This window comes from Aquarana catesbeiana, linkage group LG09 (assembly GCF_042186555.1).
Source record: "Aquarana catesbeiana isolate 2022-GZ linkage group LG09, ASM4218655v1, whole genome shotgun sequence".
NCBI classification, from domain to species: Eukaryota; Metazoa; Chordata; class Amphibia; order Anura; family Ranidae; genus Aquarana; species Aquarana catesbeiana.
The window spans coordinates 163,497,524-163,511,718 of NC_133332.1; the positions used below are offsets into that span (position 1 = coordinate 163,497,524).

General features: G+C 43.2%; 1 protein-coding gene across 1 annotated transcript in view; it reads right to left on the reverse strand.

The window, feature by feature from the left end:
* Positions 1-14,195, reverse strand: part of LOC141108105 (UDP-N-acetylglucosamine transferase subunit ALG13-like) — a 443,195-nt gene that overhangs the window by 335,142 nt on the left and 93,858 nt on the right. Inside the window, exon 5 of the mRNA XM_073599348.1 lies at positions 4,461-4,533. Coding sequence (XP_073455449.1) covers positions 4,461-4,533 — 73 coding nt within the window. The remainder of the gene's footprint in view (positions 1-4,460; positions 4,534-14,195) is intronic.

The following is a 14,195-nucleotide window of genomic DNA, read 5'->3' on the forward strand; positions in this document are numbered from 1 at the left end:
CACATAGCTTCCCTTTTTGCTCTTCCATTCCCTATTCTCCCTCTCCCCTCTTTTCCCCAATCCCTTTCCCCTTTCTGCCTTCCAACTAACAATTTTTCTTCTCACTGACACCACCAATGCTAGGGTATTTTTTTTTCGCCTACTTTATTTCACTGTCAGCCCCATATTTTAGCTTGCTGTGATATTTAGCATGCCTCAATTGTTTCCTCCATTTTGGAGTGGTATATGCGTGACTAATACACTTATGTCAGCATGGCACGCTACACATGCCGCTATTGCCTTTTTTGCAGCACCCCATTGCAGACTCACCAACTTATAAAAGTTCCCAAGAATGATAACCTGCCAGAGTGGTCTGCACTGCAGCTGGTCCATGTGCATTGTCTGATCTAATATGACCAACCGGATGCCTGCTGTGCTGCTTAAATGCAGCCCTCCTCACTCACTCATTTTGGCCACTGGATCAAATCAGCAATTATGGGGCACAAATCTTGTGTCACTCTTGCAATGTTAGAGGGCTGAACCCCCCCCCTCTTCAGGAAGAAAAATTATTTACGGCCCTGACTGGCCACCCAGTGGTCTGCTTTTGTTGATGTCCAACAGCTGTGCAATTGTGTCGTCCTCCCTTGCATCTATGCGCAAAAACGTTACACTAAACAACCATCATACATGCAAGAGGATTTTGAATGCTGTTTATACAGCTGCAAGCAGTGTGGCATAGCTCATACATTGTTGCACACATGAAAACTTGACAAATTTCAGGCTAAACACTTGCATAGCCATACAACTTCACAGCATAACAGAGGATAACTTATGCTCATCTGTGAGACCTCATTCATTCTCATTAGCAGTAAGGCACGGCTAGTTTTAGAGGTGCTTTAATGCTGTTATAGCGGCGCTTCTCAGCCGCTAGCGGGGAGCTTTTAACCCCTGCTAGCGGCCAAAGAAAGTTAATAGTGCCCATGTTGCGGTGCCACCAAAGCGCTTTGCAGCTGCTTCGTCAGCGCTGCCATTCATTTCAATGGGGAGGGGCGGTGCGGGGGCTGTGTATACATCGCTCCCACAAAGCCCCAAAAGTTGCTGCTTGCAGGACTTTTTCCCGGCCTGCAAGCGTACCACCCAGTGTGAAGGCGCTCTGGCTTTCACACTAGGGTGGCTTGAAAGGCGCTTTACAGGCGTTTTTAGAGCTAAAACACCTGAAAAACGCCTCAGTGTGAAAGGGGTCTAAGGGGAATTCCAAAAAGAGATTTATGGCTTGTATAAACAAGTGTGCACCTGTATTTTTGTGCACAAGGCCACAAGTAACTGCAGCTCATCATTAGGGAAACAATTGTTCTCTATGTGCCTCGTCAACACCACAATGCAGTTTTGAAATGCAGAAAATGCAGGCATGCTGCAATTTTATTGCCTCACAACTCACCGCACCACATCATCACACTGCAGCTCAGCTGAGGCCATTTCATTAAAGATGGAAAAAAAAATATGTAAGCTGTGTAATGTGTGACAGATCGCACCTTCCCTCATGACTGGGGTACACAACAGACACCAGCCCATGCACAAACTCTCCTAGCTGGTGTGAATAAAGCTTTAAAGGAAAATGAAGAATTAAAAAATGTTTTGCATTAAAGAATGCCAGCATCAGCTTATTAGCTCACCATCATGTACTTTTACAACTGATCTTTCCTCTGACTCCCACCCCCTTTATGCCAATACCCCAGCCCACTTAATACTTATCAAGCTCATTTGTGTATCTCAGCATTTTCCACTTTTTCAGAATGCAAAGTTATCTTAATGGCAGTAGATCTCTTGAAAGCTTGTCCTGATATACCTTTATTGCAAATTAAAGCATATTAAATACAGTGTAGTTTTTACTACAAGTGCATGTAGCAAACAACCAAAAATTGGTGTGTCTTTATTGCAATAGAGCAGCCTGTAAGCATTCTTTATACTTGTTTTATAGATCACCCCTATACATCTTTGCCCACTCATGTGATTAGCTTACTGCTTTTCCAGAAATTTGACAGACCTTGAAATCAAATTATAAGCCTGCCTTCAATACAAGTTTTAATTTTTAGGGAGAGCAGGCTTCTACATGCCTAATCCCAGGACGGTCCCTTTATCACTTAACACCCCCCCCCCCTATCAGCAGTCCATTTGAGAAAAGAAATGCACTACAATGAGGGAAAAAAGTGTTCCTTTAACAGCTAATCTGTATGACATGTATTACTGTAAATCTGCACTAGACTTATGTAGGCATCAAGAGACGCTTGCATTTATCTTCAGTGATGTTCTACAGTGCCCTAAATACCCGGTGTTTTGATATTTCAACTAAAAGTTGGCCACATCATTTCTGTAGTGGTACATCAAAATAAAAGGCAGTCTTGATAGCAGAGGTTAATATTTGCATATTCGAGTGCCAACTTAACCACTTCTGGACCGCCGCATGCCGATATACGTCCTAACTTTGAAGAGGGAAATCTTTGTTATGGCAGCAGCCAGCTGCCATAACCCTGGTATCCTCTTATTTGGCAGGCGGTCCGGTTTCCCATAATAGTGGTCTCTGGTGTATTCGCCGCAAGATCACTTATCGGCAGCGGGAAAGGGCGCCCCCCCCTCCCACCGCTTACCGGAGCCGTAGGTAGAGGCTGGGTATTGGGGACGAGTGAGGGGAAGATGGCCCTTCATCCCTCTCCATACCACTGCAGGGCGGAAATGACGTCAAAACATCACTTCTGCACATAGCTCTTAAAAGGGCCATTTTTTTAATTTTTTCAAATGACCATTTTATTGCATTTTAGTGTGAATATATGAGATCTGAGGTCTTTTTGACCCCAGATCTCATAGTTAAGATGTCCCGTCATGCTTTTTTTTCCTATTACAAGGGATGTTCACATTCCTTGTAATAGGAATAAAAAGTGACTTTTTTTTTTTTTTTTTTTTAAAAGAACAGTGTAAAAATAAAAAAGTAAAATAAGAAAAAAAAAAAAACCCACCGAGCTCACGTGCACAAGCGAACGCATAAGTGAGTAGTGCCCGTATATGAAAACGGTGTTCAAACTACACATGTGAGGTATTGCCACGATCAGTAGAGCAAGAGCAATAATTCTAGCCCTAGACCTCCTCTAACTCAAAACATGCAACCTGTAGAATTTTTTAAACGTCGCCTATGGAGATTAAGGGTAAATGTTTGTCGCCATTATACAAGTGGGCGCAATTTTAAAGCGTGACATGTTGGGTATCAATTAACTTGGCGCAACATTAACCACTTGCTTACTGGGCACTTAAACCCCCCTCCTGCCCAGACCAATTTTCAGCTTTCAGCGCTGACGCACTTTGAATGACAATTGCGCGGTCATACAACACTGTACCCAAATTATATTTTTATCATTTTTTTCCCACAAATAGAGATTTCTTTTGGTGGCAGTTAATGACAGCTGGGATTTTTATTTTTTGTTAAACAAACAAAAAAAGATGGAAAATTTTGAAAAAAAAAAAAAAAAAATCATGTTTAATAGTTTGTTATAAAATTTTGCAAACAGGTAATTTTTCTCCTTCATTGATATGCGCTGATGAGGCAGCACTGGTGGGCACTAATGGGCACAGATAAGGCGGCACTGATGAGCCCTGATGGGTGGCACTGATGGGCGGCACTGTGAGCACTGATGGGTGGCACTGTTGCCTATCACTAGGTGGCACTGGCAGGGGGCACAGGTGGGCACTGATCTGGCGGCAGCTTGCCGTGATCGGGACTGATGTCCCTCTCACAGCCGCCAGTGATCGGCTTTTTTTCCTCCTCACGCTGTCAGCGCGAGGAGAAAAAATAGCAGATTACCGGCTCTGTTGACATCACATGATCAGCTGTCATTGGCTGACAGCTGATCACATGGTAAGGGGGTCGGGATCGACCCCTTACTCCAATCTGTGATCCAGCGAGTCTCAGACTCGCTGATCACAGAGCGCGCCGCGCAGGCCGCTTGGGCACGGGACTAAGTCAATAGACGTAGTCCCGGCAAAGCAGGTCCGCACTTTAGTCGTCATTCAGCTATAGCGCAGATCTTAACTGGTTAGTCTTTCACAATATTAAAAAATAAATAAAAATTTGCCTAACTTTACTGTTGCCTTATTTTTTAATTCAAAAAAGTGTATTTTTTCCCAAAAGTGTCAACTTGTAAGAACGCTGCGCAAATACGGTGCAACAAGCGCTATTTTATTCTCTAGGGTATTAGAAAAAAAAATGTATAATGTTTGGAGGTTGTAAGTAATTTTCTACCAAAAAAAAACACACTTATAAACGTGTAAACAACAAATCTCAGAAAGAGGCTTGGTCCTTAAGTGGTTAAGGTTAATGGTGCTCTAATGCAAAAATATATGCATGCGTCTTTGGGTGCTTGCAACAACATTTGTAGGTCCGTTTACATAAGTGCACAAAATGTTACCACCAGACCCACCTCTGTGAAACCTACCTTTCCATCACAGTTAAGATCAGTGGCATATGTAGGTGGTTTTCCAGGGCTTTTATACAAAATAAAGTTCTGACTAGGAGGGAAAAAAAAAAAAAAAAAAAGGAAAGAAATATTGTGTTACTCAAAACAGATCCAGCAATCCAATAATCATAAAAAGAGTATAAACTAGATAACCCATGCATGAGCTAGTTTTAACCTAAAATTTATTTTTAGATTATTGGTCCTTCCAAATTCAAGTAATCATTTGACGACATTAGTTTTTGTGACCCCAGTAACTACCAGGTAAAACTCACTTTGGATGGATTTCCTTTCACTTCTTGTATGGGGCAGGAAATTAAGGGAAATCTCTATAATGGGACACAGAGGGTCAAAAAAAAATAAATAAAATATGTGCCTTCGGTTCTACTGTAAAAGATATAAGTCACCAAACCTGAAAACACTAAAACAAGTTAGTGACCATCTTTTTTCAGAAAACTATTACTATACACATGTGCAAAAAGCAAATTGCATTATGTGCCTATATATTCGCTTATAAAAATATGAGTACATAATACCAATTAGCCATCATAAATTTGAAAAAATTTCTAGTATAATCAGGAATTTTTCTTCTTTTCCTGTGGAATTTCTCCCCAAAACATTCTGCCCACTTACAGTTAAGAGTGGTGTAGTCAAAGTCCCCACGTTTTGATTCTGTACTGCATATGCTCCCCGAATTTCAAAAGAGGCTTCATAGAAGACGCGCATCATTTGTTTGATGTAGGCAAGAGGGCAGTCTTTACTGGGCTTCATAAATGTTTATTCAGGATCCTCTGCTTTTCATCATTGCCCTCTTTCACATATCCTTAAATCAGTTAGGGCAATTTCTATAATCTGTGCAGAAAATGCTATGATGGCAGTGCCATCTACTTCAATCAGCACCCCAGTCAGGACACTGAAAACGCCCATTAAAAGATCAAACTGACTGATTAAACTTCTTAGAGATCTGAACAAAAAAGGATTTTGTTTCAGGATTTGTCCACAACAGTCTATTTATGGAAAGGTTAGTCATATCTACTGCATAAAGACGCAGAGCGTCTGTCCCACCACCTGTTTCCTAGAGACACAAGTACATGCATATTATAAAAACTTATTATGCAAAATTACTTTGAGGGGGAAAACTAATGAAAAAAAAAAAAAGAAGAGGCACCTAAAACTGGGAAATGATTGTATATTGAAGGTACAGATCACAATAAAATCAGGCTTCAACCAATAACACTCAAAAAAAAAAAAAAAAAAAAAAATTAGAAGGTTTACCCTGGGGTTCACACCAGTTCCCGCATCGCTCTTCTCCTGCAGGCAGTCCACACTGTCTTGTGTGAACCGCTGCGGGTGTCATTAACAAGGGATCATTAAAGTTAATGACACCCCCAGTTTAGTTCACAGATCACAGTGCGAACTGTGAACTTGCACAGGAATCGTATTGCATAGGTGGAAACACCCACGCGATCCAATTCTAATGCGGAGAAAAACAAGTCCCTGCACAGTGGTGTAGTGGATAGCACTCTTGCCTAGCAGTAAGAAGGGTCGCTGGTTCGAATCCCAACCATGACACTACCTGCTTGGAGTTTGCATGTTCTCCCTGTGCCTGCGTGGGTTTCCTCTGAGTACTCCGGTTTCCTCCCACACTCCAAAGACATGCTGGTAGGTTAATTGGATCCTGTTTAAATTGTCCCTAGTATGTATGAATGTGAGTTAGGGACCTTAGATTGTAAGCTCCTTGAGGGTAGGGACTGATGTAAATGTACAATGTATATGTAAAGTGCTGCGTAAATTGACGGCGCTATACAAGTAACCTGAAATAAAAAAATAAAATATTTTCTGTGCGAATCCAATGCAAGTTCACTCGCATTGCTCAGACATCGCATGTGAGCAGCACCTGCGGTGCGGGTGCAAATCACATGCGATCTCTAAGATTGCGCTATTGCGAACCCAGGCTTAACTTCTTTGTAAATTCCATATCTTGGAGTAAATATAGGACACAGGATCTGTAGTCAAAGAGCCCAAGTTATATGTCGCGACCTTCAGGAGATTGGACATTAGATTGGCAAAAGCTTAGCTGGAAATGCTCCAGAGTGTGCCCTCATAACCCAGCTTTGTAGCAAACAAGAATGAGAGGGGGGCGTGGCCAGGCAGCGCATGTAGCAGGACGCACTTCTCAGCTCCTCCGAAAATCCTGACAATTATCCTCTGGATCACCCATCCAGCCCGCTGATACCCCCGATCGGAACCGCACACTATCTGGGCCTCAGCCGACCCGTTCACCCGATCGACTTGCGGCTGCAGAACATGCCAAAATGGGGCAAGGAGGGTGGCGGCCCACCCGCAGTTCAGGCCCAAGATGGCGCTCTGCCACAGCGATCACAAAAGGAGAAATATAAGGAGGCTGCCCAAAAGCTCCTGTTTGGCAATAAAGCATCAAAAGAACTACCATCACCCACATCTGACCTTAGTGAAGAAGAAGGAAGTCAGCTGGAGATGGATAATACTATTCCACTGGAGGATGGCACTGGATCCCCTGCTGACTGGGCCGCAGTGAGTACAGTTTCACATTCCTATCAGGGCACTCAGACATCAATCCTGCCCCCGGATAATGCTGAACCCACTCTCAGAGACATACTCTCAGCAGTGACTATATGCAACAGATCCATCTCAACCCTGACTGATGAAGTTAAAGGTGTCAAAGCTGAGATATCCTTTGTGAGACAGGACATGCAAAAGCTAAGAGAGCGCACAGCTGCAATAGAGAGCAGGGTCAGTGTAACTGAAGATGATTTAGTACCCATGCAGAGAGATTTAAAGTATAACTGCCATCTTGCAGATCAGCATGCAGCGCGCTTAGATGATTTGGAAAATTGCATGCGCCGCAACAATGTCCGCGCCTTAGGATTCCCAGAAAGGATAGAAGGTAAAGACCCGGTCACTTTCATAGAACAATGGCTCCTCACTACATTTGGAAAAGAAGCTTTTTCTCCACTATTTGCGGTGGAGAGAGCGCATAGGAGTGCCATCTCGTCCACTACCCCCTGGCAATCACCCTCGTGCTTTTCTGTTTAAGCTCTTAAACTACAAAGACAGAGATGCCATTCTTGCTAAAGCCAGAACCATGGGAGGTAAGCTGAATATTGAAAACAAGAATGAGAAAAAGAGCAGGGGTGAAGGACTTTCCTGATGTACTGTACTCCAAGATATGGAACCAAAAGTCAAATTAAAATTCCTATTTTAAAAATTGTACAGAACAAGACATCTGATCTTTAGTCATAAGCCTATGGGATGTCCCCCAGAAATAAACTCAGGGGTGGGCAATGCAGCACACAAACAAGGGTCAAGAGGAACCAAAAACCACTGCAGCCAGTATGTGAATTTTCTCCTGCCGGCCGCAGACTCACTCCCCTCAGGAGCCAGAGCTCTGGTGGGCATGATACACTGTCCTGCAGGAGACAAGAGCTCGCCCCAGCCATGCACCTAATGCAGCTGTACAATAGAGGTGCTGAGCATGTTGATAGGGCAATCTGATGCTGGACATCAGCTTGCCTGAGCTGCAGGATCACGCCCTGACTTGGGTATATTTTCCCGCACTGCCCATGTGCTCCTAAAGCTATAGCCAGGCCCCCTAGGTCCTCACATCCTTCCCCCAGGACCCAACAATTTGCCTATGAGAGATTCCTGCCTTAAATCTTACTGTGCCTGAATCAATGATCTTTGCTGTTAGATGTTAACCCTTGCTAGTCAGACTGCTGCCTTAGCCTCTGCTGTGGCCAGATTAATGCCCTCTGGCCTTGGTCTTAAACTTTGCCTTTCCCGATTAGTGCCCAAGGACCTGGACTTATCCCCTCTGGATGGTGGCATACCAACTTTTAATCATACCCCTAGATCCCACAATTATACCCAAACTTCTTCCCTGGGGTTAGACCCTTGCCCAACTGTGTCTAGCACCTCAATAAAGAAACCTCTGCGCCAAGGATCATTAAACTACTCTTTCTGTATGTTCTGTCCCACACCTGCCACAGAAGCAATGGCTACCAAAAAGGCCACTTCTGGTCAGATCTTACAAAAGGATATCCCAGATTGCTTGAAAAGGAGCTCTTTTTAGAACTGAAAGTACCATATTTAGATCCCAGGGAGACACAGGAGGTCAAAGTTGGGGATAAAAAAGAGCCAAAGTTTTTTCTTTTGTTTTTTCTCTAATACAAAAAGTGTGTAAAGCCAAAAGGTCATTAGGAAGAGAATGGATAAGGGAAGAACCTGTCCCTTTAGAGTGCTAAGCATCAGATGCTGGTCTAGGCCAGACTGGAGGAAGACCAGAACTTGAGTGTCAAAATGCCTGCTTTCACACAAGCCAAAAAAGGTCTTCAAAAATGGTTGTTCTTACAAGCAGCAGATTTCTCGCTTTGAGCCAGATGTGAATGAGCTATCCCAATCCTTTAGGACATGGGTTTCAACAGCTATACCATTAAAGCCAGCAACTGAGAAGCATGCCTGTATGAAGAGGCCAAGGCTCACGTGACAGGAGTCCCAAGTATGTCTGTGTACCAAATTTTCCTGGGCCAATTTGGAGTGATAAAGGATCACTGGAACCCCCCCCCCCACCACCACCACCCAAGGCCAATCAGGACTAAATTGATAACGATACATTTGAAAAAGTGACTGCACAACTGGTCTTGCTATATGGTGCAAAGAACTGCTTGAAGCTTACTTTGGGACTTTGTTTATCCCTCAAGCTTATGCTTGATGCTGAATCCATCCACTGGGGGAACCGTGCTAAACCCTTGACTGCACATGTAGGTTAGCATTCAAGCAATATATCACACAGAACTGTCAGGTAGTGTGCGAGTCAGCGCTCACTGGCAACTATAAGGTGGATCATAAGGGATCAATAACGGGGGGGGGGGGGGGGGGGGGGGGGGACAACAAAAAATACCCAAAATGAATAAGAATTAGTCCATAGTAGTAAGGGATATCAAGGAGAAGTCCACAGGTGGATGGGGATTGCACAGTCACCGACAGCTCCTCAGCAGGAAAATGGGAGTTCCCTCAGATAAAAAACCAGCAGAAGGACGTTGCTGGTTTTACACCTCCATATGGCAGGTCTGAGCTTATCCCCACAGTGGTCTTCTCATCCCTTGTGATGGCTGACTGCTGATCCACATCCACCTTGTAAGATACTTTTATGCATTTGAATAAAATGTTACTTGCTTTTACTCCCACTGACCCAGGTGCCCTCTTTCTGCTTTTTTTTGTGGGTTAGCATTGGATACCCTAATGGAAGATATCATGGTTTCCTTGGTTGTTTGTGGACTTCGGTGACCCTCGTGTGACAAGAGCTTATATAGGTCATTTCAATTATATGGGTGCCTGTGCGAGGAAGGTGGCTAGATGCTATAGAGAGATGATGTGTTGAAATACTCTTCTAGACCACAGCACTTGAATAATTCACTTCTATGGTCTGAAGTCCAGTGGATTCTATTTTTAAGGGACGCATTACAAAACTCTAGGATTTATCCGAGGGAGACAGTTGGACCGTTTGGTGTTATGTACCATCAGCATAAACTGCCATCCTGAGATTGCAGCAATTTTACACAATATTTTGAATCCATACAAACTACACGGTCTATTCTGAACCACAGATTTCATAAAAGAGGGACATGATTGGGAGACCATGGGATTCCAATTAACTAGCGGTCATGAGATCTTGGAATCATAAGCATCACGTAGCATGTGTTCCCATATGTGATATTTATTAAAACAAATGCCTGCTATACCTCCTTTCTGAGAGCGCCAATCAGCACTCGTGGCCTGCCGGTTCTCTTTTCTCACCGTCTGACAGCTGCAGTGGTCAGGGCCGAGATTCCCCCGCTGACGTCAGGCGGAACGAGGAGAGAGTCGGCGGGTCACGTGAGCGCCGATCGGCATAGGAGGCTTTTTTTTTTTAATAAATAGCAGACACAGGGGGGCACAGCATTAGGACACATAGCCAATAGTACAACAGACAAGTTATTTCAGCAGCAGGAGGGGTGGGGGCAGGCACTTTCAGAACCTGACAGGCAAGGAGGAAGGGGGGAGAGGAGAGCTGCGGATGACGGAGGCACAAACTGATCACAGTGTCAGGGCTCAGCAGCCATCATATACCGTGGTCAGTTTACAGGGGGAGGCAGGATCAGCCAGGTATTTCAGGTGATATAGTGGGCCAAATTACACAGCGCAAGCACTGTGCTGTATAACATGCTTTAAAAAAAAGGAGCAGGATACATTTTTTATTTTTTTTTATTTAGGTTAACAAACGCTTTTAATGACAGACCAGTATTTAAACCTACACACGGTTAGAACTGTGCCTAACAAGTAACAAGATATCAATACTATTTACACATGAGGAACCGTCAAATTCAATTGAAATTGTTAGCAGCCAACTTAACATACATATAGCTGGTACAGTTGGCCACCTTTACAATAAATATCTAAAAAGTATACCATATTCATTACACTAGGTGGTGACTGTGTGGGTGATCGTTTCTTTACCTTACTTTGTTGTCCTATGTATGGGATTTTAATTGGGTTTAATAAAGATATTGTAGGTGTCCAGTTACGATGCACGCTTCACGCATTTCCAAATATTATTTAGCCCAGGTTCACACTGAGCTGCGGGAATCGATTTCACTCCTGCATGTCAGTCCCGATTTCGGCCGCAATTTCAGAGACATCTGTGCAGGATTTTTGCCCACGTCAAAGTAAATCGCAGCCGAAAACACAAAAAGTAGTACAGAGACTACTTTTTGAAATCAGTGCAGCGCCGCAGATGCAACATTGCACCGATTAGGAAGGTGCCATTGACAATTGCCGCCGATTTGACATGTTAAAACACATGTCATAACGCTCCAGTGTGAACCAGGACTTAAAACATTTTTCTTATTTGGAGGGCTAGGAGAAAGAGCCCATATCCATTTTCTTGATTGTTTGTATTACATTGAATTTTGTGCTACCTCACCTGGCTATAGTTGATAACTGCAGACCTGGTTGGGTAGATTTTTTTTTCTTTTTTTACAGACTGAACAGTGTCCAAGGAATCACCAGTGCTTTCACTGCATAGGCAAGCAGATCAGTGCTAGTGATCTGGTTTATTAAAAAAAAAAAAAAAAAAAAAAAAAAAAAAAAAAAAAAGGGTCTACTTTCCTGTTGAGACTGGAGACAATGATGTCCACCACTTCTGACAGAACATCCATGGATCTTGGGATGAAGGCAACACTGAGTCTATGCACTGGTGACCCAATGTTATCTTGTTAATTTTCCACTTCTGGTACGTGGATGGCAGAGTGTTTGAACATGGTTCTCTGCCTAAGAAAAATCAGGCTTGCCTCCTTAAGAAGCCTGACTTCTGTTTCCCCTTTGGTGGTTTATGTAGGTCACAGCCATGGCTTTGTCCGACTCTACCCTTACTGGGTGAATGTGTAAGAGGTGTCCAGTGTAGGAGAATCATTCTTATTGCTCTCTGTTCCAGAATATTCATGGGGAGAATCGACTACTGTAGGTACTAGATGCTTTGGTCAGTAGGGAATAAATACCTTGTCAATATTTGCCCAATCCTCATGCACAGTACAGTTAACTTGTGTGTGTGTGAAGAGGAAAAGTGTTTTTAGACTTCTACAGCTGTATAGTGCTCATAGAAGCTTATGTTGGACTGTGGAGATTCCGGCCCTGTTAGATCAAGGCTAGTAAACAATGCATCAATTAGCTCATGGTATAAAGAACATTGCATGAAGCCTTCTATCGTGTCTCAAAATGCATATCTGCTGGATCCACTACTCCATCCACCTCTCTCTTTTCAATATCTTCCTCGAAAAGGTTAAGATGATTGGGATCATTCTCCTGAATAGATTCAGATGGTGGAGAGGCAGAAGAGCACTTTGGGGTGCTAAAGATTGAAGGCTCCAGAAGGGCAGAATGTTTCCCAAAGAAATCAGACACTGTCGTAGTAAAGTCTGCCTTAGTCAGATAGGCCATTGGATGCATGCCAGAGAGGCAGCTAGAATTAGAGGAAGACAGATTTTTTTATTATTGCTCTGTTGCAGGGTAACCACCATCACCTTGAACATTCTGCTAGTTTTCTTGTGGTGCCATCTATTGTCCAAATGCTATTAGGCTTTTTTTTTTTTCTTTTTTTTTTTTAAATCCGCTCTTTTATGCTGTATGGCTACTATTGCTTTGTGAGGGGGATCACCTGTGGGGTACTCACAAAATGGATGTGGAAGGAGAGTGTTTTTGCATATCCAGGAAAGAAGCCACTATATCCCAGCTGCTGACCAACGTCCTGTTGGTGTTTGAGAAGCAGGTAGCAAGGCGCAAGCATGCTTCTTGCAGAAAGGTCTGGCAGACGCAAGTCAGCCAGAAGGCCTTTGAATCGACGTCACCACTCAAGCAGCAATGTTGACGTTAAAACCCGGCAAAGACTTTATATATGCAATTGTGGATATGTTCTGTATTTGTGTACTGAATTTTGTATTCCCTACGCTTATGTTGAGCGTATTGGTTATTATACTAAACTATTTTTTTGATCTGTATCAAAAAGAAAAAAGGAAACCTGACAAATTCAAGGACAGTAAAAGTTGCCTTCCACCAATGTAGTAGAGAGATTTGGGAGGGGCTAAGGTGGATGTAAACCCTAACATATACCAGTGAAATGAACAGTCTCTCCCTATAAAAGTTTTACATGCATATCTGCTGTCTTCGGCTTTATATATTCTTTAGAAAGTTCACATTTTATATATTTGCTCTTCCTTTTGAGCACTGAGTGTGAAGTCTGGGCACACAGCCAAGACAGCTGATTGGAGGAAAGGCACACACACCCCCACTGCACATAGGCAGAGACTATCAGAGCTGTTCTGTGAATAGTTTAGCTCTCTGCTAATCAATTTATAACAACCCCTCCGACACAAAGATCAGGCTGGTTTTAGCTCGGTTGATGTTGAACTTGTCAGAAGTTATGTTGATAACAGAAGAATGGAGCAGGTGAAAGCCATGGGACTTAGTGCTTTGGAGAGAGAAGAAAAAACTCTGCAGATATATGTGCCCAGCTCAAATTTCATGAACCGGGTTTACATCCACCTTAAATACCTTAACCATGCTGCAGATTTCTAGAAGGGACAAAACCATGGATGCCATAGAAATGGATCATGTCCATGGACCTATATAGCACCTTGTGGCTGACTTCACTTGTGCCAAAGTGAATGCAGGATACAGTGCCCAAAGCAAACATTACAGGCCAGCTAGTCCAGTTTCTCAAGATGTACATCGAGGGCAGCTGATCCAGGAACACTTAGTGAGCCTTGAGACAACACGCAATTCGATCTTGATAAAAGTACTAGACAAAGAAGAGGAAAAAAAAAAAATAAGAAAAGGGAGGATTGGCGTAGAAACTTCTACAGAGAAGAGGTCCATCATTTAACACAAGCAAAAAAACTGGAGTCCCACGAAGTAGATTGGGTTATAGGAGGTTGCACATGGGGGCATTACCTACAAAGCTTTGCCAGTGTCCAGTCACCTGAATCCACAGTCTATGACTATAGATCCCATATTCTGTACAAATAAGGCGTTTTTGGCCCTTTTTTGAGAGATTTCTCATCACTTCCTATCCTGATGAGGGGAAATCTTCCAAATTAGGACACCTACAGTACAAACAGTAACAAAAACCTGACAGAGGCTATAACC